Here is a 27,826-nt window from a genome sequence, read left to right as displayed (position 1 = left end):
TGAAACTATGTGTCTAAATGATTTCCCTGCAAAAGAGCGTGCAGCCACTTACACTTAAATTTTATATCCTGTGAGCAAGTACGCACACATATTATAAAATAGGCCCTGCGCTTGTGTGTGTGCTCCTAATCTTACGCATGGACGCGAACAGCTGGGAATTGTCTGTATTTACCACAGTCAAGTCAGGAAATTTTATAACATGTGCACGAAAGAAATGATCATTTTAACCAGTTCATCCACCAGTTTGCCCAGTCTATAACTAGGTCAATCCCCAGGGTTCTTTAGCCTGCACTTTCCTCCGGTTTACCCAAACCCCTCAAGCAGTTCATATATGGCTATAAACAGTTTTATTCAGGCTTTCACCTGATTTATAGCAGAAGTGAATTTGTGCTGAAAAGAAAGGGACATGCGCTGCATTCGCTTTGCTACATACGTGCGTATCTCTTGACCCCCACCCTGGAATGCACATAACCCAACCCATTCTGCCCCCTTTTTTTTTACTCGATACAAGATATTCATGCATCGCTACTTGTGCGTATGTGCGAGGTTTCTAAAATAGGCCGGACACGTGTATGTGCTAGATGCGCGCGCATCTGCACTTTTTGGTGCACGCGTCTCCTTTGAAATTCAGCTTTATGTGCATATACCATTTTGAAAATTCTTACTTGTGCATGTTGTTGGAATCACCAGTTTACTGATACCTCTGCGAGTTCACCCAGTTCTTCTCCAGTTCATCCTCAACCCCCACCAGTTCACCCAGACCTCCCGCCCAAAAACTGCAAACAGACAAGTCCGATTTCACTTGCACAAGTCAATAAGCTGGTGTAAATATGTATGAATAAGTGCTGACATGTATACACCTATGTCTCTTACAAAATAGCAATTAGTACAAATACTTTGGAATCCCACTCTGGAAGGCCCCTAGACTGCCCCTTTGTTCCCCATTAAAATGTACACATGAAACTCAAAATGTGTGGATACTCTTGATGTTTGAAAAAACACACAAACTCTCATGTGTGCTACTTATGGACATATATACTATTTTCATGCACTAAACACCTTTGAAAATTCACTCCTAATTGCATAAATACTCTCTGCAAAATTATGTGCACCAAATATCAGGTTTAACTGTGTGCATCTAATTTTGCCGGATTATTTTTATAGCCGACTTATGCGCGTAATTTCACTTTTGAAAAGCGATGTAAGTTAGCTGCATAAGAGGCTGTAAATTTATGCTGACTGTTCTAAAATGACTCCCTTTGGTGGTGGGGCTAGCACATTATAAATGAGCCCCCACCCCTAACCAAGTATGTCCAAATGTTTAGAGGGATCTGTTCAAATGTTTCATGACAGCAAACAGCAGAGGAAAAATTTCACGGTCCATTATTCCTGCTCCCAAACTAAAAGCCCGACTGTGTTTGAAAAGCACCCCAGGTGAATGTCATCCTGAGTTCCACCACGGTCCTTTTTTATCCTTAGAGCCGATGATTGTAACCTTTTTGCAGGAAGTCAAAAGTCCACTGGCTCCTAGCTCAGAGTTCTCATACTTTAGGATCAGTTTGTAAAGATGGTAAGGCCCTCTTCCCTCCCTCCATTTCACTGCCTGCAGGTTAAAGTCATCTTCAACTTAAACTGCCAGCATAACAGTTAAGAAGCAAATATAGGGAAAGGAAATCGAGTAAAACTGGCTGAAAGCTGGATACAAATAGAACTATGGTGGGATCATTCCCAGATTTCTGGCAATCATACACCTAATTAGATATGAGTAAGATATGATTTGCCAAATAGGCCTCATCTGAGGCATTTTTTTCAATGTGTTCTTCAGCTGCCAATTTTAAACTGTGAGTAGCAAAATAGGCTACCTATAAAAATAGCAATTATTGTCTAAAAATGTCTCCACCACTGCTCCAGGTTTGGAGCAATTAGCATATAAATTAAACATATTAGAATGCTTCAGCACAAGATTGTGCAATTTAAATAAATCTCTTCTGCAGTTACGGGTGTTTACATGAGCTGAGTGATCTGTACTTGGTTGGAAGGGTGTATGATCATCACGGAGGATGTAATAACTCTCTGAATGTAATGCGTAGGGATGTGCATTCATTTAAAAGCAAATGGTAATCCAAAACAAAAATGTTCATATTTGATCTGTTTCATTAAATTGGAAACAAATTAAAAATGGCATCGAAAACCCAGAAAATGTCTTTTTTATTTTTTTTCAGAAAATTGCACACACTATCTGAGAATAGTGCACACTAATTTCCAAAACTAATACAAAATGACATTAAATGAAAAAACTAATCCCCCTCCACCAAGAAAAAATGAAACTGAGGCAAAAAAATGGCCTGAAAATAAAAGAAGTGAAAATTTCAGCCATGCACATTCCTAATGCTCAAGATATTTTTATACCTGAAACAATGGCTACTCTATATTAACTTTATAAAATATAGGCAGAACAAGAATAACATAATACTGATTTATAAAGCCGTTGGGGGTTTACCTTTCATCTAAAATCCCATTAGTGGTGTTGGATAACATCACAGTAGTCCTTTGTTGCACCTATTCAATAGAGGTTGATTCAGAAGCAGTTGAGCATAGCGTAAAGCACAAATATTCCCATGATAGGATGCACTCCAGCACATTTTCTTTATTTATTTTAACATGTATGTGCCACATGATCTAATATTCTAACAACATTCAACCATTTTGGCCTGGGAGTTATCAGAACTTTTCCTTTGCTTGTATTATGGCTATAAACTGTTGGCAACCCTTTTGCAGGATCCCAGGCTAGCTCACTGTACGTCCCAATGAGGTCAATATTCAAAGCATGTTTAGCACTGTTTAGCAAGATAAGTAGGTGTTGTGTGGCTAAGAAGCGGCCACTGAATATGTGTCCACATTCAGCATCCAAAACGTTAGACGTGTACATTATGGGCGGATGGGGCAGAGCGCGTTAGCCGTACACCTTGTGCAGCTAACTGCCGATATTCAGACTTAGCCGAATAAGTTGTACGGCTAAGCTAGACGTGCCATAGAGAAGGGCTAACCTTAGCCGGCTAGACTTATCCAGCTAAGCCATCAGGTATATGGCAAAATGGGGAACGTACCTGGAGGAAAAACTGGAAGACTAGAAGAAAATAGGTGAGGTGGAACAACAGAGGGCCAAATTAAAAGGAGCTATTACAAAGGCAACTAATCTATATGTTAGACTAGTAAACCTCTTAGGAGGTGGCTGACAAAATAAAGTGAAAAAGAACAGCATTCAAGAAGTATAAAGGATCCCAAAAAGAGGAACAGAGGGAAGATTACCTGGTGAAGCTGAGGGAGATGAAGAAAGACATCAGGAAAGTGAAGTTCAAGTGGAAGAAAAGATTGCCAAAGAGGTATAGCACAGTGACAAACATTTTTCAGATACCTCTGAGTTAGAAGGAAGGTCCGAAGTAGTAATAATGAAACTGAAAGAGGACTGTGAGGATGGCTGAGCAAAGCTTCACTCTCTGGAGTCCGAAACCATGCATCTTTTCTTCTTACACTTTCACTTTATTAACATTTAACCACACTTCTACAATAAGAATGACTGCCTACCTTTGCAGTACACTTCCCATTCCTTCAGGTTAGGTCAGAATACATTTACAGGAGTTGCCTCTCCTGGAGGCATAGATCCTAGCTGAGCTCACAAATTTATCCTTCCCCAGCTGGTCCCGCCCTCAGGACTCTCTCCCTCTGTGGGATTTAAGGTGGACCAGGCAAACAGGGGAAAACAGAGTCACTGCATCACATACCCCCAAACTCAACTTGGAGTTTTAAGTCCAAGCGTTATTCCTCCTCCCTCAGGCCTTCCTGCAGCACCCCTCTCTGGGTTCTTCCTGCTGCCTTCTTCAGGCCAATCAATAGTGCCGCCTTCTGGACCATCTGTATTGCCTTTCCCCTCAGTGGGCTCCCACTCTTCTGGATTTATTTTGGTTTCAGCCCCATTGCTGCTTTACACTCCCTCTGGAGTGGAACCTCTTTAAAAGGGTCAAGCATCAATCATATAATTTAAATGGCTCCTGTCCTTTTTCAGCTTCCAGGAGCCCTACAGCCTTGCCTGGCTTCACTTCTGGCTGGCTGGGAGATTTTCTCAGTTCACTCACTAACACAGTGCACATTGCCTTAGATTTCTCTTCATTTGGATCATCTGTGCTGAAATCTCCTATACTTCATCGATCAACTGTAGCCATTTAGTTCTTTGTGTAGCCCTTGCTTCCACCATTAACTCTGTCAGGTAGACCATAGCCAGTGTCCAGTGTGCTTTCTGGACCATCAGATTCCTGATGGCATTCTCTTGTCCCATTGTACACTACTCTGTGGGCTTTTGCCAGTCAGGCTCTGGTGTGACATCAGCTGCCATGCTACTTCCAGCTTCCTCTGAAGCAGCATCCCTCTTCATGATAGGACAGACAGCTGACTTGGGTAGTTGTGACACTCTCTCTGCTTCCAGCTTTTCTTTATCCTTAGCCCAGGACAGCTGGCTCTTTTTGAGGCTCTCCTGTAATCGCCTTTGCCCTTCCTTGAGGCTCTGAACCAAAGATTGTATGGAGGAATGAAGAAATAGGATTTACATCCAGACAACATCTAACAAGGCATTGATCTGAGCAGTATGAGTATACAAACATCGGGGTAACTTGCTCGATATGACGGTTACTACCCTCAAACATTAATCCTTATACACTTTGATGCAGCTCTAACACTGCTCTCTGTATCAATGGCGGGGGTGGAAGGAAATTAGAATCAAAAAGCTACCAATAAGGGCCCTGAACTCACCGGTCGGAGTAACAGATAATTATGAGAAAATAAGTGTGAAAGCTTGCTGGGCAGACTGGATGGGCCTATTGGTCGTCTTCTGCAGTCATTCTATGTTTCTATGTTTCTTTACTTGGATTTCAGTATATGGTCCTGCATATGAGGCTTGAGAAGTTTGGGAGTGAGCGTCAAGGTGGTGACATGGATTACAAACTAGTTGACTAATAGGAGACAGCGTATAGTGGTAAATGGAACCTACTCTGAAGAGAGAACAGTGTTAAGTGGAATGCCTCAGGGATCGGTTTTGGGACCGGTTCTGTTCAATATCTTTGTGAGTGACATTACGGAATGTGTAGAATGTAAAGTTTGTCTGTTTGCGGATGATGCTAAGATCTGCAACAGAGTGAACATGCCTGAAGGATTAGAGAGAATGAAAACTAATTTAAGAAAGCTTGAAGAATGGTCAAAGATTTGGCGGCTGGAATTCAATGCCAAGTACAGTCATGCATTTAGGATGTAGTAAAATGAAGGAACTCTGTATCATGGGAAGTGAAACGCTGATGTGCACGGACCAAGACAGAGAACTTGGGGTAATATATCTGATGATCTGAAGGCAGAAAAGCAATGTGACAAGGTGATAGCTAAAGCCAGAAGAATGCTGGGCTGCATAGAGAGAGGAATAACCATAAGGACAAAGGAGGTGATAAAGCCCTTGTATAGGTCCTTGGTGAGGTCTCACCTGCAGTACTGTGTTCATTCTGGAGCCAGTATCTCAAAAAGGATAGAGGCTGTTCAGTGAAGGGCAATCAAAATGGTGTGAGGTCTGTATCGGAAAACGTATGAGGAGAGACTAAAGGATCTACATATGTATATCCAGAAAGAGAGGACATGCAGGGGAGATATGATACTGTCCTTCAGATACCTGAAAGGTTTTAATGATGCAAAAACTTTGAATCTTTTTCATCTTAAAGGAAACAGTAGAACTAGGGGTCATGAAATGAAACTCCAGAACTAACATCAGGAAATATTTCTTCATGGAGAAGGTGGTGGATGCTTGGAATACCCTTCTAGAGAAAGTGGTGATGAAGAAAACAGTCAACGAATTCAAAAGGGCATGGGATAAACACTGTGGATCCCTAAAGACTAGAAGATGGAAATGAAGAAGAGGGTGCATGGGGGTATCCTGCATGGAACGGCAGTTAAAAACCTTAACAGAAGGCACTGGGTTTACTACCCTCAATCAATAGCCTTGATGCTTATGATGTAGCTGCAGCATCGCTCCTCGCTTTTACTGCTAGGGAGAAGAGGAACTGGATACAGATAAGAGCCAACATGGGCCCTGATTTTTATGGTCTGGGGAACTGACATGCAGACATAAGGGAAAAAGCACAGGACAGCTTCTACAGCCAAGTCCCAAAGCAAAGAACATCAAGCTGCATTGTCTGAATAATCAAGAAAGCTCTTCAGCCAGTAAAAATATTGCTAGCCGTAATTTACGAGTTTGATAGTTGCTTAGTTTTGATTGATTGTAAATGTTGGGGCAGATATTCAGCTGCGGAGCGTCTAGTTATTTTTATTTATTTATTTATTTATTTATTTATTTATTTGTCGAGTTTTGTATCCTTTTCGATCCACGGGGCTCCAGCGGTGAACTTGGCCTGCGCGATCGGCGCTGAAGCCCGTCGGGGTAAGGCCTCCTGTTCCGCTCACCCCGATCGGGCTCCCTCGCCGATCGCCGGCCCTTCTCTCCAGCTGCTTACTTACCTGAAAGGCCGCGATCCTCCGCCTCCAGCCGGCCTTGATCGGAGCCGTGAACCCTCGCCTCCAGCCGGCCTCGACCCGGACCACGAGCCCACGCTGCCAGTAGGCCCCGAGCCGAGCCGCGAGCCTTCGCCCCGAACCGCCCACAAAAAACGTCGCGGCGGTGACGTCACAGGTGCGACCGGCAGGGTATTTAAACCGCCGCTCTCCTCTTCATCCTCCTTTCGATCCACGGGGCTCCAGCGGTGAACTTGGCCTGCACGATCGGCGCTGAAGCCCGTCGGGGTAAGGCCTCCTGTTCCGCTCACCCCGATCGGGCTCCCTCGCCGATCGCCGGCCCTTCTCTCCAGCTGCTTACTTACCTGAAAGGCCGCGATCCTCCGCCTCCAGCCGGCCTTGATCGGAGCCGTGAACCCTCGCCTCCAGCCGGCCTCGACCCGGACCACGAGCCCACGCTGCCAGTAGGCCCCGAGCCGAGCCGCGAGCCTTCCCCCCGAACCGCCCACAAAAAACGTCGCGGCGGTGACGTCACAGGTGCGACCGGCGGGGTATTTAAACCGCCGCTCTCCTCTTCATCCTCCTTTCGATCCACGGGGCTCCAGCGGTGAACTTGGCCTGCACGATCGGCGCTGAAGCCCGTCGGGGTAAGGCCTCCTGTTCCGCTCACCCCGATCGGGCTCCCTCGCCGATCGCCGGCCCTTCTCTCCAGCTGCTTACTTACCTGAAAGGCCGCGATCCTCCGCCTCCAGCCGGCCTTGATCGGAGCCGTGAACCCTCGCCTCCAGCCTGGCCTCGACCCGGACCACGAGCCCACGCTGCCAGTAGGCCCCGAGCCGAGCCGCGAGCCTTCGCCCCGAACCGCCCACAAAAAACGTCGCGGCGGTGACGTCACAGGTGCGACCGGCGGGGTATGTAAACCGCCGCTCTCCTCTTCATCCTCCTTTCGATCCACGGGGCTCCAGCGGTGAACTTGGCCTGCGCGATCGGCGCTGAAGCCCGTCGGGGTAAGGCCTCCTGTTCCGCTCACCCCGATCGGGCTCCCTCGCCGATCGCCGGCCCTTCTCTCCAGCTGCTTACTTACCTGAAAGGCCGCGATCCTCCGCCTCCAGCCGGCCTTGATCGGAGCCGTGAACCCTCGCCTCCAGCCGGCCTCGACCCGGACCACGAGCCCACGCTGCCAGTAGGCCCCGAGCCGAGCCGCGAGCCTTCGCCCCGAACCGCCCACAAAAAACGTCGTGGCGGTGACGTCACAGGTGCGACTGGCGGGGTATTTAAACCACCTTTCTCCCTGGCGTCGCGCGCCGGGCGTCGCGCGCACGAAGGAGCGCGACAAAGGGGCCTGCCCCTTTGTTTCGCCCCTTCGTTTCGACCCTCGCTTCCCCGAGCAGTTTTCACACCAATACCGCACTAGAGCTCAACCAGCATCCAACATGCTCACGTCCTTCCAGCTCTCTTCCGCCAAGCAACCTTCCAGCGCCCATACAGCGCCCTCTAAGTAATCAACCATCCTGCACCCTCTCAGCAAGCACTCAGCAAGCATCCAGTCTGCACCCTTTCAACAAGCAACCAGTCTGCGCCCTTTCAGCAAGCAACCAGTCTGCACCCTTTCAACAAGCACCCAGTCTGCGCCCTTTCAGCAAGCAACCAGTCTGCGCCCTTTCAGCAAGCAACCAGTCTGCACCCTCTCAGCAAGCACTCAGCAAGCATCCAGTCTGCGCCCTCTCAGCAAGCACTCAGCAAGCAACCAGTCTGCGCCCTCTCAGCAAGCACTCAGCAAGCATCCAGTCTGCACCCTTTCAACAAGCAACCAGTCTGCACCCTCTCAGCAAGCATCCAGTCTGCGCCCTCTCAGCAAGCACTCAGCAACCAAACAGTCTGCGCCCATTCAGCAAGCAACCTTCCAGCGTTCTTCCAGAGCACTAACCAACCAATTATTTATCTATCCTCCCATCTGCCATCCTCCCATCTGCCATCCTCCCATCTGCATCCCATCTGCATCTCCCATCCTTCCATCTGCATCCTCCCATCTGCCATCCGCCTACACTCTGCGCCAGCCAGCTAACCATCCACAATGTCTCTTGCTCTTCCAATACCAACTTTACAACACCGCCTCCTACCTAAAAGAACATCTACCAGACGAGCCCTTCACAATAACTTAAAAACCCTCACCCCTATCTTGATTACACCAATCACCCAGCTTCTAGGCCTCTCCCTCTTCTCACTCTCTCTTTTCAATGCACAATCTCTAATGAAGAAATCCCTAATTTTCAATGATTATCTCACCGACGCCAAGCCAGATATCTGTGCAGTTACCGAAACATGGCTTAAGCCCTCAGATACAGCTTTAATAAACCAACTACCTACACAAACCTATGATTTCTTTTCACTCCCGAGACTGAAAAAAAGAGGAGGTGGTATCCTTCTGGCTACCAAAAAAAGCCTCAACTTCTCCCAACATCCTTTCAGCTCTAACTCTAAACTGGAAGTCGGCTTCTTCACCTCACAACATCTTCAAATCCTTCTTGTCTACGCCCGCCCGGGACTCCTAGAATCCAATGTCTCCCCCATCCTTGAAATCACCACCATGCTCATCAACCTGGATACTCCAGCAATCATTTTAGGAGATTTCAATCTGCACATAGACAATCCCTCACCATCTAACAGCTGCGTAACACTCATCACAGCCCTGTCTGCTATGGGATTCCAACAACTAGTCAACGAACCCACACACAAAGCGGGTCACACTCTGGACTTGATTTTCGTCAACAAGGGCATTACGACTACATCCAATCTGAAGAACAAAAAGGTTCCATGGTCAGACCACACTCTCATCTCTACTTCATTCACGCTGAAAAAATCCAACACTCCCTACATCCCCTCTTCTTCATTCCACTACAAGAGGCGATGCTCACCAGAAGACCTTAACAACCAATTGGTCTCACAGCTCCCCCTATTAGACCTCACCGACCCGAACACTGCCATTCGCTCCTGGAACAACATAACAGAAAACATAGCCAACAAGCTCTGTTCTTCAACTACAAAAAAATCTCACACCAATGCATCCAACAGACAACCTTGGTTCACTAATGAACTCAGAAAACTAAAACAAAGTTTAAGAAAAAAAGAAGCGACTTGGCGCAAAACCCCTTGTGACATCACCATCTTTTCATACAAATCCACACTATACCAGTACAAATCCCTCACTTCAAAATCAAAAAAAGACTATTATGCTTCTAAGATTCACAACCTGGTCTTTGACGCCAAAGCCCTCTTCGCTTATGTCTCCAGCCTCACTCAAACCATTCCGCGAGAAATCCCCGGCAACATGGCACAACCCAAAGCGGAAGAACTCGCTCAGTTTTTCCAAGATAAAATCACCAATCTCCTAACACAACTGCCTTCCAATACAGCCGACCTCCAGACATATCAACAACCTGCCCACAAAAACCTCAGCTTAAACACCTTTGAACCCGTCTCTTCCACGGAAATACAAACCATCCTGAGAAGAATGAAACCTTCGTCTCATCCTGCAGACCACATCCCCTCCAAACTACTTCTATCTGTTCCAGACACAATAGCCACCTCATTGAAAAATATCATCAACTGCTCTCTAGCCCAAGGAACCTTCCCAGATGATCTCAAAATGGCCTCAATCTCACCGCTCCTAAAGAAACCTAACCTAGACCCGAAGGACCCTAACAATTTCCGCCCCATAGCTAACCTCCCATTCATCGCCAAGATCATGGAAAAACTAGTGAACTCTCAACTCTCAGATTTCATCGAAGACAACAATCTTCTCTTCACCCCACAACACGGCTTCCGAAAAAATCGAGGCACAGAATCCCTCACCTCGCTGACAGACCATATCTTACTGGGCCTCGACAAAGGAAACTCTTTCCTATTGATCTTGTTAGACCTATCCGCAGCGTTCGACACTGTCAACCACGCCATCCTCCTAAACCAGTTGTCGTCCATAGGAATCTGCGGCACCATCCTATCTTGGTTCAAAACCTTTCTCAATAACAGAGGTTACAAAGTTAAACTCCAAAACAAGGAATCCTCAAGATTTGACTCGGCCATAGGAGTCCCACAAGGTTCTTCATTATCTCCGACTCTATTCAATATTTACCTGCTTCCTCTCTGCCAACTTCTCACTGACCTCAATCTAAAGTACTTCCTATACGCAGATGATATTCAAATCATCATCCCCATCAAAGACTCATACTCTAAAACTCTTGACTACTGGGAATCATGCCACCAAAAAATCAAACAACTACTCAACAGCCTTCACCTCATCTTAAATTCCTCCAAGACAGAAATCCTACTCATCTCTCCTGAGATCAATTCACCTAACATTGCTCTTCCTACCAACCTACATACCACACAAGTTAGAGACTTAGGAGTGTTATTGGACAACCGGCTAAACTTCAAGGCACACATCAACAAAACAACCAAAGACTGCTTCTTTAAACTCCAGGTTTTGAAAAGGATAAGACCTCTCTTCCATGCTCAAGACTTCAGAACGATCATCCAGGCAGTCATTTTTTCAAAATTAGACTATTGCAATTCCCTATTGCTAGGTCTGCCTTCTTCCTATTCCAAACCATTACAGATGGTGCAAAATTCAGCAGCCCGACTACTAACAGGCACAAGAAAAAGAGACCACATATCACCCATCCTGAAAGAGCTACATTGGCTACCCGTATACTTCCGTATCATGTACAAAGCCATATGTATCATTTTCAAAACTATACATCAATGCACTTCCCTCGATCTTCAATTCCCTCTCCAAGTATACAACTCGACAAGACCTACCAGAGATGTTTATAGAGGCACACTCCAAGTTCCCCCTGCGAAAACGACTAGACACATTACCCTAAGAGATCGCGCCACCTCCACAGCTGGCCCCCTTCTGTGGAATTCCTTACCCACAGATCTCAGACTAGAACCCTGCCTCCTAACTTTTAGGAAAAGACTTAAGACTTGGTTATTCAAGCAAGCTTTCCCAGACACAATTTAATGACACAATCCAAGGACACAATCCAAGGACTCCTCTAAAACATTCAGCCATTAATCATGCCATTTGCACATAACTTGTAATTTGACTTGTATATCGTTTAACCATTTATTCTTTCCTATTTCTTCCTCTTCACCAAGTTTTGCTACCCTTGTTAATTGTAACTGTACCTTCGGTCACCTCAGTTCTAGTTTGATGTATTTAATGCACTCCCATTTCATGTAAACCAGCAAGATATGTTCTCATGATTGCCGGTATATAAAAACCTTAAATAAATAAAATAAATAAAAAATACTGTTATTCAGGAATTGCCATCACAACGGTTTACATATTGTTTACATACAAAGTACAGTAAAGTGGGCATGCAAGGGTACAAGTGGTGAATATCCCAGTTAAATTAGCCAGATACACGTATCCGGCTAACTTAACTGGGATATTCAGTATCTGGCGAACTTTAGGACAGCCCTACAGGTGCGGAAACACCTCCCACCTACCTCCAATTTATGCAGCGATGAATATTGCCGTTTTGCCATTCAGATGGATAATTTTTCAGTTATTTGGCTAAATGGCTTTTAAATATTGACCTCATAACTACCCTTATCATAAGACTTGGGCGTAACTGCATGGAGCTGCAGTTACTATCCTTGAGAGAAACATGGCATTATGCGGTAGATATTACCATAAGAAGCTTGCTGCACAGACTAGATGAGCCATCTGGTCCATCATTAGAATTTTATGTTATATTCAGTGGCATAGCTGTGCCACTGAACATAACTGGCCAGTTTTGAATATTGACCCCCATTGTGTTCAAGGAGCTTCCTGGGATATAGTGGGGGAATATTTTGCAGTACCCTCTGTGATTAATCAGGGGACCAGTTGTAACATTAATTAGCCCAGGTCACACTTTAACAAACCTGGATCCCTTTACTTTGTTTGACAAATAATGAGGCAGATATAGGATTTCCTTTTAACCTTTTGCGCTATCCTGAGTTTTGTTAATCAGTAGTTACCTTCTAAACTAACTAAAAGACATAAGGTTGATCCTGCTCAAAATTTTGGCCTGCTAGACTCCTCAGCAGGTTGCTCCAGTACTGTCCTATTCTCTGCAATACCTTCTGTTCTTTATATTTCCTGTTTTCTGTTGCAAACTGAACTGTAGAGTCCTGGTGTCCAAACTTTAAAGTTCCAAGTTAGGACTGTCCCACCTCAGCATGTGGGTGATGTTAGGAACTGAGGATTGACTAGTGCTTTACTGTTAGGCCCTGATAGGCTGTAGGCTTACTGCTGAGCCCTGATAGGCTGGAGTCATGATGGTGTTCACTAATCTTATGAAACAAAATGAAAAAATGTTTTGAACATTTATGCTATATCATAAAAAATATTTCTGTACACATACATTTAATAATTATCAATAAACATGTATCATTTTTTGATAATTAGATAATTAGTGTTGTAAGTGGATGCCCTTTGTTTATGCATATATATATAAAGATATGTGAAAAATATAAGAAAATGTGCTCTGTGCTGGCACCTAGCTTACAATAACAGCACATCAGTGCTGCACAATGGTGTTTTTTAATTCCTTTCTGCAGTGTACTAAACTTGATTGTCCAAGACACACCGTGTTCTTCATTTTACCTTCACAGGCCTTACAAAGCTCCCTGCAGGAGCAACAAGGTGGAATAAACTATCTCAGCACAACCATGGAGGAACTGTCCAGCAAAGCACCTACAGAGGTCAGAGAGAAATATCGGTCTGAAATTGCAGGGGTTCTCGGCCGCTGGAAGAAGCAGTCAGCTCTACTTACAGAGCATTGCCAAAAGCTTGAGGATCTGATTAATAAACTGAAGCAGTTCCAGGTTAGTGCATGTGCAGCCCAGGCATTTCGGTAGCAGTGGGCAGATCCAGGTTTAAAGTGGAGTTAGAGGGAGAATGTTACAGCCTCTTCCCGGTGACCTGGGCCTATGCTAGCTCTATGCATAGGTTGTCAGCCCAGCTGCCAGAGCAGCGGATCAGGTTTCCAGATTCAGGGAGGAGGGAAAAATGCAAGATTTTACTATGCATATAGCCATGTTGTTCAGAGAAGTAGGATCCCACTAAGTAGTAAAGGAGGTTTAACTACATGTCAAGACACAAGGCAGGGGTGCGCATTTGAGGGGGGGCGGGTATGAATGACTTCATACTTCAGGGGCATGTCAGGTGTTGATCAAAGAAGAAAAAAATAGCTGTGCTGTCTAGTATTAGTGCCCCAGATGGACTTCAAGCTCAGGCGGGAGAGCGCAAACATGCCACGGCTTACCTTCGTGGCCTTCAACGGGCCCAGAGAAGGAGTTGCTTCCACTGTGGTGGGCCCAGACACGGGAGGAGCCACTTCGGTGTTCCACACCCCAGAAAGAGCTGCCATCCGCATGCTTCAGCCTGGGAGGTTTTCCTGCTACTGCTTGGGTTCCTAACCCAGGGGGGGAGAGAGTGCAGCTGCAGCAGGCCTAGGAAAAAAGAAGTAGTGAGGTAGGGAGGGCAATGGGCAGAGAGGTCAGAAAGAAGGAGTAGGGGAGAGAGGGATGAGGTAAGAAATGAGAGTTAGAGAGGGAGAAGAAAGGTACAAAATTATAAAAAAATTTTAAAAAGTTACATAAACAAAATAAAAAAGAGATGAGCAAATTAAGAAAAAATACACAAACAAAAAGAAAGATAGGGAAAATGAGTGAAAATGGTAAAAAGGCCAAAAGAAATGTAGGGCACAATGGGACCGAGGTTTTCCTGCGTATTAAGAATTTTGGCTGGCACCTCAGTTTTCAAACTACTCCACCCCTTACCATTTGTTAGTGGTGTATGGCCTGACTGGATGTGGTGTGTCCCTCTCTGGGTCTCGGTCTGCAGGCAGGGCCGGCGCAACCCACTGTGCAAGCCGTGCACTTGCAGAGGGCGGTAGCCTGGAGGGGGCAGTGGACTGAGGGCTGCCACCGACTTGAGTGAGCTGCTGACGCTGCTGCAAGGAGGAGCATCTGCAAGGCCCCGCAACAAAGAGGAAGAAGTTGCAGGGCCAAGTGGCGGTTCCCAAGCCGCCACGCGACAAAGATGAATAGCTGCGGGGCCGCACAGCGAAGAAGAGAAGGAGCTGTAGGGCTGCGTGGTGTTTCGCAACCTGCCACAGTGCAAAGATAAGAGAGTTGAATGGCTGCAGGGAGCGGCCTTGCTGTAAGCATGTGTGTAGCTGAGCATATGAGTATGTGTGTGTGTGTGTGTGTGTGTGTGTGTGGGTGTCTGAGCATGTGTTTGTGTGTTTGTGTCTGAGCAGAAGCAGAGTGTGTGAGAGTCTGAGCATCTGTGGGTCAGTAGAGGCATGTAAGTGTGTCGGATCATATGTGTGAAAGAGGAGCATATGTGTGTGTGAGGGAGCACTCTAGGGTTGATGGTTCAAGGCGACCAGAAGGAACGAAAGCTGCAAGGCAGTTCTCAAGTGGAGGGCCGGGGCTGCTGGGAGAAGCCTCTGTGTACGCGCGTGTGTGTGTGTCTGAGCATGAATGTGTGTGTGTGTGTGTGTGAGTGTCTAAGCTCCCCTATGAGAAAAGGCTGAAGAGGCTTGGAGAAGAGACGGCTGAGGGGGGATATGATAAAGGTCTTTAAACTCATGAGAGGTCTTGAACAAGAAGATGTGAATCGGTTATTTACACTTTTGGATAGTAGAAGGACTGGTGGGGCATTCCATGAAGTTAGCAAGTAGCACATTTAAAACTAATCGGAGAAAATTCTTTTTCACTCAGCACACAAAAGCTCTGGAATTTGTTGCCAGAAGATGTGGTTAGTGCAGTTAGTGTAGCTGGGTTTAAAAAAGGTTTGGATAAGTTCTTGGAGGAGAAGTCCATTAACTGCTATTATCAAGTTGACTTAGAGAATGGCCTCTGCTATTACTCGCATCAGTGGCATGGGATCTTCTTAGTGTTTGGATACTTGCCAGGTTCTTGTGGCCTGGTTTGGCCTCTGTTAGAAACAGGATGCTGGGCTTGATGGACCCTTGGTCTGACCCAGCATGGCAATTTCTTATGTTCTTAAGCACAGTGTGTGTGGATGTCTGAGCGTGAGTGCGGGCCTGAGCATGTGTGTGAAAGAGGGAGCTTGTGTATGCGTATGTGTGTGAGAGCACTAACACAGATGCAAACTCTAGGGATAATGGAATGAGAGAATTAAATAGTAGTAGGCTTTTTTTGAGCAGTAAATTCTTCAGTTTATATTAGGAAAGTTGAGGTATTGAAGCATTGGGTGTTCTCTTCGTGTGTGTGTCTGAACGTGTGTGTTTGAGAGTGTGTATGTATGTCTGAGCATGTATATGTGAGAAAGAGAGGGATCTTCTGTGTGTATATGTAAAAATGAACATGTGTGTGAACATGTATATGTAGGAAGGAGCATATGTGAGCATGTGAGTGAGTCTGAGAATGTGTTTGAGAGGGAGCATGTGCATGTGAGCATATGTATGTAAGAGGGAGCATGTGCTGCATTATGAGGGAGAGAGCGTATGTATGTATGTGCATGTATAGATATATATCAATGAGAGAGAGAGGAGAAAATGTATGCATACCTCTCACTATTCCACTGTACTTTGAGTGACTGGAAATATAAAGTTTCCAAGAATGGGAGCGCATGAATTATTTTATCCTTAGTTTTAATTTTGGATGCTGTTTGATGTGACTGCTGTTTTGAAATATTTTATTGGTGTTTGAAATATTAAAACAAATTGTTTATGAGTTTTTGATTATTGGATCTTCCATTCACCAACTATTTCGAAATATTATTTTTATTAGTATGTTTATACTATTCTGATTAATGTGTTTATTGTATTTCTTGATTTTATTGTTTAATGTCTGAGGATTGATGATGGTTTCTGTTTTTCCATTGTTGCACTGCACAGAGTCAAACTTTTTATGGTTTTCCTGTTCAGTTTTTGCCTGCATGTTTCTATTTATACTTTATGGTCTCTCTATTCTGTATTTAGTGAGGGTCTGCCTGTCTTCTGCATGTGTGACCGAAGGGAGGTATTCTTCTAGCATGTAGGAATCTCTAGCAGCTTGGTTTCCTCTGTTTTCTTAATAGGAGGTGTATTGGTATTTTAGGGCCTGGTGTAATATTTGCAGTGTTGCCTTGTTATAGATAGATCTGTTTGTTTGTTTTTTAAGTTTTGGCAGTTAGTGCTGTTTTGGTATGGTAGGTTTATTATATTTGAATTGTAATTTACTCAAGGCTTTTTGAGGGTCAAGCCCACATCTAACATGCATTACAGTAGTCCTAATACCATATGGGACCAAATGTCTATTTTTGTAGGGTTTTCTGGTTGGCACCAAAGAAATGCATGCAAATATGTGTCATATGTTTTTAACGCAGAAGACTTTACTTTGAATATTCTTTTTCATGTAAAACCTGAATAATGAATGCATCATTTGTGAATGTGTACATGGGGAGAGGAGAAGGCGGGATACAAGGGCACCTAATACTCTTGCACCAGAAATGGGTTCCAGGGGAGGGAATGAAGACCCAGAAGGGGGGAGAGGGGTGACAGTTTTAAAGTTTAGGTTCTTGGAAGGAGCTGGGACTTTTTTCGCAGGCACAAGACAGAGACTGAATGAAGTGTGTGTGTGAGGGGAGGTGGACAGCAAAACGGCTAGCATCGGCCCTGTCTGCGGGGGTGCTCTGTGCCTCTCTCTCTGGATCTGAATGTCTTTTATCTGACTGAGAACAGTGTCCCTCCATCTCTCTGGGTGTGGGGGTCTCTGTGACTCTGACTGGGGTCTCTGTGTCTGATTCTCTGAGTGTGGGGGTCTCAGTTTCTGTCTCTCAGTGTGGGGACTCTGGTGGATTCTCTGAGTATGGGGTCTTTTTGTCTCTCTGAGTGTGGGGTCTCTTATCTAATTCTCTGTGTGTGGGGTCACTGTGTCTGATTCTGAGTGTGGGGTCTTTATGATTCTCTGAGTGTGGAGTGTATGTATCTAATTCTGTGAGTGTGAGGTCTCTGTGTCTGTCTCTCTGAGTTTGGGGTCTCTGATTGTCTGAGTATGGGGTCTCTGTTTCTGTCTCTCTGAGGGTGGGAATTTTCTGTCTGATTATCTGAATGTGGGGTCTTTTTGTCTCTTTGAATGAGGGGCTTCTGTGTCTGTATCTCTGAGTGTGATGTCCCTCTGTCTGATTCTGAGTTTGGGGTCTCTGTGTCTGATTCTCTTAGTGTGGGGTCTCAGTTTCTGTCTCTCAGTGTGGGGACTCTGGTGGATTCTCTGAGTATGGGGTCTTTTTGTCTCTCTGAGTGTGGGGTCTCTTATCTAATTCTCTGTGTGTGGGGTCACTGTGTCTGATTCTGAGTGTGGGGTCTTTATGATTCTCTGAGTGTGGAGTGTATGTATCTAATTCTGTGAGTGTGGGGTCTCTGTTTCTGTCTCTCTGAGGGTGGGAATTTTCTGTCTGATTATCTGAATGTGGGGTCTTTTTGTCTCTTTGAATGAGGGGCTTCTGTGTCTGTATCTCTGAGTGTGATGTCCCTCTGTCTGATTCTGAGTTTGGGGTCTCTGTGTCTGATTCTCTGTGTGGAGTCTCTATGTCTGTCTCTCTGAGTGTGGGGTTTCTCTGTCTGATTGTCTGTATGTGAGATCTTTTTGTCTCTCTAAGTATAGGAGCTCTGTGTCTGATTCTCTGAGTGTGGGGTATCTGTGTCTGTGTGTCTGAGTTTGGGATCTCTGTGCCTGATTCTTTAAATGTGGGGGTCTCTCTGATTCTGTCTCTCTGAGTGTGGATTCTCTGTGTCTGATTCTCTGACTGTGGGGTCCCTGTGTCTGTCTCTCTGAATTTGGGATCTCTGTGTCTGATTCTCTGACTGTGGGGTCTCTGTGTCTGTCTCTCAGTGTGGGGGACCCCCGTATTTGATTTTGAGTGTGGGGGTCTTTTTGTCTCTCTGTTGGGTCTCTCTGATTCTCTGAATGTGGGGTCTCTTGTCTCTCTGACGGTGGGGTCTCTATGATTCTCTGAATGCGGGATCTCTGGGTCTGAGTCTCTGAGTGTAAGGTCTCTGTGTCTGTCACTCTGAGTATGGGGTCTCTATGTCTGATTCTTAGCGTGAAGGGTCTCTGTTTCTGTCTCTCTGAGTTTGGGATCTCTGTGTCTGAATCTCTGAGTGTGGGGTCTCTTTGTCTCACTGAGTGAGGAGTCTCTATGTCTGTCTCTCTGAGTGTGGGGTCTCTGTGTCTGATTCTCTGAGTGTGGGGTCTCTGTGTCTGATTCTGATTGTTGGGTTTCTATGTCTCTCTGAATGTGGGGTCTCTGTGTCCCTCTATCTGATTGTTGTGTCTCTTTCTGAGTGTGGGGTCTTTGAGTGAGGGGTCTCTGTGTCTGTCTCTCTGAGTGTAGGGTCTCCACACATTCTTTGAATGTGGATCTTTTTGTCTGATTCTGAGTGTGGGATTTCTTTGTCTCTCTGAGTGTGTCATCCCTATGATTATCTGAGTTTGGGGTCTCTGTGACTGTCTCTCTGAGTGTGGAGTCTCTGTGTCTGATACTCTGAGTATGGGGTCTCTTTGTCTCTCCGAGTGAGGGGTCTCTATGTCTGTCTCTCTGAGTGAGGGGTCTGTGTCTGTCTCTCTGAGTTTGGGATCTCTGTTTCTGAATCTCTGAGTGTGGGGTCTCTTTGTCTCTCTGAGTGAGGGGTCTCTGTGTCTGTCTCTCTGAGAGCAGGGTCTCTGTGTCTGATTCTCTAAGTGTGGGGTCTCTGTGACAGGTTCTCTGTGAGGGAGGTCCCTGTTTCTGATTCTGAGTGTGGGGTCTCTTTGTCTCTCTGAGTGTGGGATCTCTAGTGTGTGGGTGTGAGGTATCTGTTTCTGTCTGGGTGTGGATTGTCTGCCTGTCTGTGTGTGTATGTGTGTGAGCGCGTGCATGCTCCTGTCAGTAACCTGACGAGAAACAAAACAGAGACTTTCAGTGGCTAACTAGCAGTGTGGTTCCCTGGTGGCTTAATAACTGGTTCAACAGCTGATTCCTTGGCAAGAGAACTAGATGCCAGGCCAGGAATCCTGGGTACCCTTCATATGTGCATATATGTGTGTGTGTATTTGTATAATGATGTAATCCAACTTGGGGACCCCCAACCAATTGCATAGATTGAAGCTGGAGGAGACGCTGCTTGAAAGTTTTGCTCACTCCAGGCAAGTTATTATGAGTCTCCCTCGGAGGTCAAACTTTGGAAATCGAAATTCATAGCCATCTTCAGTAAGGGCGTTTGCAGCTGTTTCTTTTCTTCCAGGCGATGTCACTGGGTCCTGCTGTGTTCTATTGTATTCCATGTTGACTTTTCCTTGTAGCGAGAGGAATGTCTTGTGATTGCATCCTAGAACGGGCAGGATAAAAGATGAATGCCACGTTTGCTGATTCACAATTCCAATCTACAACCCAGGTTAGAGGGAGCTGAGTACTGTAATTAGATTTGCAGCCATGGGGTCTAAGTATGATCCCCGGACCTTGCCCAGTCATGTAATAGGAACAGGGTCAGGTTAGCAGCATTTTAAAATATGGCGTTGATTGGTCCGGAGCTAGGGGTTGCTCCGTGCCCCTGTTGGCTATCAAATATCCATTTTAGAAGTATGGGGAGGGTTTGGGGATGCCCTTCCATAGACCACAAAAGTCATTTTTGGGGGCATGAGGGGGTATCCTAGATGTCAGGGATTGTATTTTATTTGGCTGGGTGGGGGGAGATCTTGAGAGTAAGGGGACTTTTTTTCACTAATAAGTGGAGGGGATGGGGGAAGGGAGGGGCCATCGTTGCACAGTTGGACACATTTTTAAATTTTATTTCGGGGGGGACCAGTGCTGCCTCGGTAGGTGGCTGGAGGGGCTGGCAGTGGTCTCCAAGGATCCCCAGGGCAGCATATAACCTTGGGGAAAGAGGGAGGTGCATTTTTGGGCCTCTGGCCCTTTAAGCAATGACAGCCCCAGCCAAGGTGGGCTGCCATTGGGTGGAATAGCCCCCATAGCGCAGTGTGATTTTTTTGTTGTACATTTGTTTGTTTGGGGAGGGGCCCAATATTGCGTTGTTGCACCTCCGTGACATGTTACCTATCCCGCGATAAACTATCGTGGTATAGTAAATCTCCCCTATATATTAGTACATCTATAAAAAAGTGTGTTTTCTTTGTTCTTGAATTTGTTTCATGCATCAGCTGAACAGCAATAAGGCTCAACCAGCAGTGTTTCTTGTAGGTTTTGTTTGTGTTAGGCTGACTCCGAAACTCATGCTATTCAGTCTACTTGAGGTTAGGGATGTGCAATTGTTTTTCCCAAATTAGGCAATGTCAACGAAATTGACTAATTCGGAATGGCTTGGGAAAACCGAAATCCGATTTATTTTTTCCGAAATTTGGGAAAAAATTCATTTTTGAATTAGCGCGCACTAACTCCTGATAGTGCGCGCTAACCCGAGAATCGGGGTCCCCAAAAATAAATCTCCCGAACCACAGGAAAAACGAAATTCCTGCGGGGAGGCCCTGAAACGAAGCCTGACACGAAATGTTTACCCGAAGCACATCGCTACTTGAGGTCAGGTGTGTCTGCCATGCCTTATGGTTTCAATATTAACTGACTGACTCTAGTCTCCTAGCTTGTTTAGTAAGGGACAGTAGCACATTGCCAGTGCTTGTGTTAAAAACTGCCACTGGAGATTCTGTACCCTGAGAATACTGTAATCAGAAATGTCTTAAATTTTAATAGATGCATGATCACTATGGGTCAGTGCTGTGCTGGGCGCTCATAGGATCCCTTTATTAAATTGTTTTGTGAAAGCAAAGAGCACTTTACCGGGGCAGGACAGAGGAGAGGCACTTGATAGTGCCTGCTGTTATAGGCGCTGCAGAGTTGAAATATTTGCCTTAACCTATAGAACTTCTTGTCAAGCTCTGGTTAGATCATCACATCTATTTCTACAGTTATTCAAGAGCGTTGATTAATTGCTGTTTGTTTTAAAAGCAGTAGGACTGCAGAACTGAACTGAATCTTAAAATGTTTATTCTGAAACAATGGAGACGTGGGAGAAGTCATTAATGACTTGTTCTGGTAAATGCTATATTCAGAACTACAGTGCGATCTCATAAGTTATTGCACATTATCATTGTTGGGAAAATCTTATGTTGGTCCAGTAAAGGACCTGCAGAGAATCCAGAAAGGAAGTTATAACTGAGAGGGGATGAGAGAGAGGTTTACAAAATTATGAACAGTGTGTAGAGCAAGTTAGTAGGAAACAGGTCATTTCCTCAATCACAGTGTCTCTCAAACCTCTCCCAGAGTCACACCTATCCAGCTGGGTTTTCAGGATTGCCACAATGAATATGCATGAGATAGATTAGCATTGCCTAGGTCGCCACCGTTTTCAAATCCATCTCATGCATATATTCATTATGGTTATCCTGAAAACGTCCAGGTGTGCCTCCGGGAGAGAGTTGGGAAACACTGCTTTATCAACTGTACTATTAGTTTGCTTTATTAGCAGGGCTGTTATACACATACAGCAGGCATTATACTCAGGCGTGTACAACACAATCATCTTAAACTCCCCTGAGCCAAGGGTTCCCCAGGCTTTAGAGAGATTATGCTCACCAGGAATGATAGCTTTAAGCTTTCCAAGGTCCTCTTCTAGCTGCTCTGTCATTCCATGTAGCAGGTGGTCTCTCTCTCCCAGACCCTGCCATCTCACCCCCTCCTCTATCTCTGCTGGTGGCTTTTGCCTTTTTACACTTGTCACACCCTCATTAGCTTTCACCTGCCTCCTGGGCTGTTGACTCTGCAAGATTGCATTACCCACAAGCCCTGTCTGCGAGGCCCTACTACTTTTGTACTCACTTAAGTCCTTTCCCCTTCTGGAGCTGCCCCTGCTACTCCAGAGCATGACCTTACATTCTTCTGACACTGCATTACTCAAAAGTCCTCTATTTAGTTTCTGGTTTTTTCCTGTTTCACTTTTCTCACTGCAAAGCTTACTGTTCGTCATGCCCGCCTTGCCACTACACGTGAGTTGGCTTTCTCTATAGCTGCTCCAATTTTCTGGAATACGCTACCCTTTGAGGTTCGGCTAAAATACTCCTTAAAAAAATTCAGAATGCATTAAAAAAATTATTTACTGAAATTAGCCTTCCCTTAATGCATTAAGTAAGACTTCCTGCAATTGTTTTCTGCGATAGAAGAAGTTTTTGTTGACACAATTTTTGTATTTTATTTGTATTGTATGTTTTTACTTTGTGAACGGAAGACTTGTAAATCACTTAGACCAATTTGCGTTAAGCAATTAATAAATTTTAATAATTGAAATAAATGAAAAATGAATATAAGTGAGGTAATCAAATTTGCAGATGATACAAAATTATTCAGAGTAGTTAAATCACAAGCGGATTGTGATAAATTGCAGGAGTTCCTTGCGAGACTTGAAGATTGGGCATCCAAATAGCAGATGAAATTTAATGTGGACAAGTGCAAGGTGATGCATACAGGGAAACATAACCCTTGCTGTAGTTACATGATGTTAGGTTCCATATTAGGAGCTAGCACCCAGGAAAAAGATCTGAACATCATAGTGGATAACACATTGAAATCATCGGCTCAGTGGGCTGCGGCAGTCAAAAAAGCAAACAGAATGTTAGGAATTATTAGGAAGGGAATTGTGAATAAAATGGAAAATGTCGTAATTCCTCTGTATCGCTCCATGGTGAGATTGCACCTTGAATATTGTGTACAATTCTGGTCGCTGCATCTGAAAAAAGATATAGTTGTGATGGAGAAGGTACAGAGAAGGGCAACCAAAATGATAAATGGGATGGACCAGCTCCCCTATGAGGAAAGGCTGAAGAGGTTAGGGCTGTTCAGCTTGGAGAAGAGACGGTTGAGGTCTTTAAAATCATGAGAGGTCTAGAACAGGTAAATGTGAATCGGTTATTCACTCTTTCGAATAATAGAAATACTAGGAGGCACTCCATGAAGTTAGCAAGTAGGACATTTAAAACTAAGAGAAAATTCTTTTTCACTCAACACACAATTAAGCTGTGGAATTTGTTGCCAGAGGATGTGGTTAGTGCAGTTAGTGTAGCTGGGTTCAAAAAAGGTTTGGTTAAGTTCTTGGAGGAGAAGTCCATTAACTGCTATTAATCAAGTTGTCTTAAGAGAATAGCCACTGCTATTACTGGCATCAGTAGCATGGGATCTACTTAGTGTTTTGGTACTTACCAGGTACTTGTAGCCTGGATTGGCCACTGTTGGAAACAGGATGATGGGCTTGATGGACTCTTGGTCTGACCCAATATGGCAACTTCTTATGTTCTTCTTTTGTTCTTATGTTCTTGCATGGCTGGGTAAGAGCCTGAGTGTATGTGTGCCTGAATGAGAGGCTGTGTATGTGTTTGTGTGGCTGAGTGAGAGCCTGAGTGTGTATGTGGCTGGGTGAGAACCTGTGTGTTAGGGGGGTGTGTATGTGTGATTTTGTGTGTATGGGTGGGTGACTGCCTGTGGGGGGGAGGTGAGAGCCTCTAAATATGTGGAATACTGCCTGGGTGGGTGAGAGCTTGTGTCATATTTGTGGGGGAGATCCTGTGTATGTGTGGGTGTGAGTGAGAAGCTGGGGGGGGGGAGGGGGTTGAGAGGTGGGGGTGTTGAGGGTGAGATACTATGCATGTACATGTGACTGCCAATGTGTGGGTGGATGACTGCCCATATGTGTGCAGGTTTGGGTGGGTATGAACCAGTATGTGTGTGTGTGTGAGAGCCGGTGCGTATGTGGTTGGGTGGTTGAGAGTCAGTGCATGTGTGTGTGGAGGAGAGCCTGTGTGTGTGTGTGTATAAAGTTTGTACAGTTCCCTTTCCCCCCATTCACAACAATCTCAGAGTGGACAGAAATCAAAACATCCCAGGTATGGAGAGTGAGAGATTTTTTAAATCCTTATTAGTTTCATTATTGGATGTTGTTTGATATGCAGCTGTTTTGAAATATTATATTGGTATTTTGAGAAATGATAAACATTTTTATGAGGGTTTTAATTATTGGATGTTCTAGTCATCAGTTGTTTTTCAATATTTATTCTTTTTATTAGTATGATTTTCCTTTTATGAATGATGGTTTATATTTCTTTTGTTGTTTGTTGGTCTCTTATTTTGCCTTTGGTAAGGGTCTGTCTGTTCTTGATGTGTGCTCGAGGTAAGGGATTCTGCTAGAGTTCAATGAAGAGGTCTATAGCAGTCCATCTTATTCTGTTTACAATAGCAGGTGTATTGGTCTTCTAAAGCCTGATGTAATATTTGCAGAGCTGTCCTTTCCTGAGTAGGGTTGTTTCTGCTTGAGTCCTTGGAATTAGTGTTTTCATATGGCAGATTTGTCTCATGGAGTAAATTGTATTCTTGGCAGGCTGTGATAGCTTTTATTGGATTTGTGTAAGTATTATCCAAAAATTCTGTATGTGAGTTATTGAGTCAATATAGGACCCATCTTTATATATGAATGCCTCTTATTTGTACAATATTTTTAGATACATGTATTTTTTATTTTACAGGTATTTTAGGCAGCCGGGCTTGTTTTGTTTTCTAAATAGAAGGTATATTGGTATTAGAGCCTGATGTAATATATTTGCAGTGTTGTCTTTTCATAGGTAAGATTGTTACTGCTTGAGTTCTGGCAGTTAGTGCTGTTTTTGGCATGGGAGATTTACCGTATGGCAATTGTTTATTCATGGCTTTCTGAGGGCCAAGCCCACACCCATTACATGTTACAAGAGGCCTAATGCCATAGGGGTTCCATGTGTCTTTTGTCTCTAGGGGAGAGAGGATTGAGAGAGCGAGACTGCTGTAGACTGGGGTGGGAGGGGCGGGAGAGGTCAGATGGCACATGTGGAAGGGGAGAGGGTACTGAGGGAGCGAGACTGAATCCCCTGCTATAAACGTCACTGCACACAACTGTCTGACAGGCTATTCACTCGGCTTGCAGGGTCAATGCTGCGTGTGTGGAATACCCATTCTTCAAAAAACACCCTGAGGGGGGCCCTATTTACTAAGCCATGTTAAAACAGCGCTTTAACACATCATTTTAATGCAAGCCATTTCTAGCAGGATTTATTAAACTCTTGAGGTGTAGTTAAATTTCCTAGAATTAATGCAGCAAATGGCAGTCTGTGTTAGCCTGTGTTAATATTAATGAGCTACTTTGCATGCAGCGCAGCTTATAAATAATTTGCTCCCATTGGGCTGGACTTGGTGTGTGGCCTCAGCAATGCCGATGCGAGCATTGCCAATAACGCGCACTAACGCAGTTTTCACGCATATTAAATGCCAAGTTTGCCATTCATTGTGCGTTGCTGCGTTGTCACAGCTTAGTAAACAGGCCCTTTCCTCACGTAGCAGACATTTTGTCCAAAGAGCAGGAAATCATCCGGCACATGGCATTAGGCATCTCAGTAAATAATAATATACTGCTTTTTTTTTTTTTTTTCATCAGGGGCCACCATAACGATCAAAAACATTAAATCCATTAAAAGTTATCCTTCAGCTAGTGTCAAGACATATTGCTGCAATGAGTTATGATACCGCAAGCGCTTGTCCCCATGATACTATTAAACTTTTCTTTCATAAACAGAATGACATTAAAACCCTGAAGAAATGGATGGCTGAAGTGGATGTGTTCCTGAATGAAGAATGGCCAGCCCTCGGGGATTCGGAGGCTCTCCAAAAGCAGTTAGAACAGTGTACAGTAAGTGTGTTCCTCGGAGCAGAGTTGCTAGCCCTGCCACCCCTCTCATGTCACATAAATAAGGCTCACGGTTTTGATCCTTGGCCAGATACGTGCCGCGTGTTCCAGAAAAGGTGGTGAGAGGAGCTGAACACTTTGAGCTAAGTAACAAGAAAACCCCTGGATTTCAGCGGTGAGCACTGGTTTTCTCTCTTTTAATACAAATAAGGGAAGTTGAATTTAGAACGGTGGACTGAAAATATTGCTTTCTGATAAAAAATGCTGAAAAATGTGGGAACATGATGTAAGACTTTGGAATTTGTGTTGCCTGATCTTTGTTATAATCTATTAGGTTACTTCAGTCAGGAGCAAGAACTAGAATAGTGCGTTTCACGGAGAGTGCTGGTGAACTCCCCCCAAAGAGAATTTTAACAGGGATTTTCACTGATTTATGTGAATCCTCCCAAGGTACTTGCAGACTAGAACACTGCTCCTCACCGAAAAGATGTTAAGAGAAAGTATGGGGAAGATATTACTAGACTAGACAGTTAATATTTCTTTCCCCACTATCCCAGAACCAACAGGTGTTACCTGCAAGACCCAAAGATACTGCAAAATTGAACAGTGGTTTAGCTACACTGCCCACGTATGTTGGGCACTCCTTTTTTGTGGGCATTCTGAGTAAAGAAAGAGAAACATCTGTGGAAGCAACACCTTGGAAAAATCATCTCTGTACTGATGTCCACCACTGGTGGAAGCTCCAGGGCATCCCTGCAAGATCAGGAATCTGTATTCTTATTGCTATCCCAATCAATGAGCAGTGATTACAGTAGTTAGAAATGCATACAGTACATTTGTTTCCCATGGAAATCGATGTACTTCTGCGCATCTTGTTCTCTGTCCTCTGGGATCCCTTTCACTTTAAGAACCAGGAAAATAAAATACAGCTAAATGCTGAGAAATAAAAATCAATGGAGACAGTTTTATCCCCAGACACAGTGCGCCAAGACTAACGTTTAGATGATTTCACAAATTATCCTTTACAGAAATATCCGAGTCGTATGTGAATAACTAGAGGCATTTATCGTCTCAGCATTTTAACTCTCGGCAGGCTTCAGTGATCTGGACCACTGCTTTTTATGTTAAGCACAATTAAGATTTTGTCAATAAAAGTGCTGTTCCTGTTGATGAATGTTCACTTGGTAAATACAATGAGGAAGACCCCTGTGCTTTATATGGCCAGTAAGCATGGTTGGTCCACAGTATCATTAGGGTGCTGGCGTTGTAGCCTAGAGTCTGGTTTGAGCAAGCTCAACATTTTGTGCCGTAATAAACTGTTTATACCGTCGTAATCAATCCCCAGGTACTTGCTGGATACCGATGGGGCCATAAAAGTATTTGTTTCTTGGGGCTGGATCTCACAGGCGTCGTTCAGGGCCTGGAGTGACAGGGCGCCTTGGTGACTAGCTTTCCCTGGGAGAGAAAAGCCTTTTTTTTTTCCTACTGTGAGTGCTGCAAAAGTGCCAGATAATGCACCGGAGACTCTAGTT

The 27,826-nt window shown here is 44.7% G+C and overlaps 1 protein-coding gene across 1 annotated transcript in view; it reads left to right on the top strand.

The window, feature by feature from the left end:
- Window positions 1-27,826, top strand: part of DMD (dystrophin) — a 3,148,630-nt gene that overhangs the window by 1,418,515 nt on the left and 1,702,289 nt on the right. Inside the window, exons 23-24 of the mRNA XM_029603105.1 lie at window positions 13,207-13,419; window positions 26,184-26,297. Of these exons, the coding sequence (XP_029458965.1) occupies window positions 13,207-13,419; window positions 26,184-26,297 (327 nt within the window). The remainder of the gene's footprint in view (window positions 1-13,206; window positions 13,420-26,183; window positions 26,298-27,826) is intronic.

Source organism: Rhinatrema bivittatum, chromosome 5 (genome assembly GCF_901001135.1).
Source record: "Rhinatrema bivittatum chromosome 5, aRhiBiv1.1, whole genome shotgun sequence".
Classification (NCBI taxonomy): domain Eukaryota; kingdom Metazoa; phylum Chordata; class Amphibia; order Gymnophiona; family Rhinatrematidae; genus Rhinatrema; species Rhinatrema bivittatum.
Note: the sequence above shows the minus strand (reverse complement) of the source record. Positions and strands in the feature narration are given on the sequence as shown.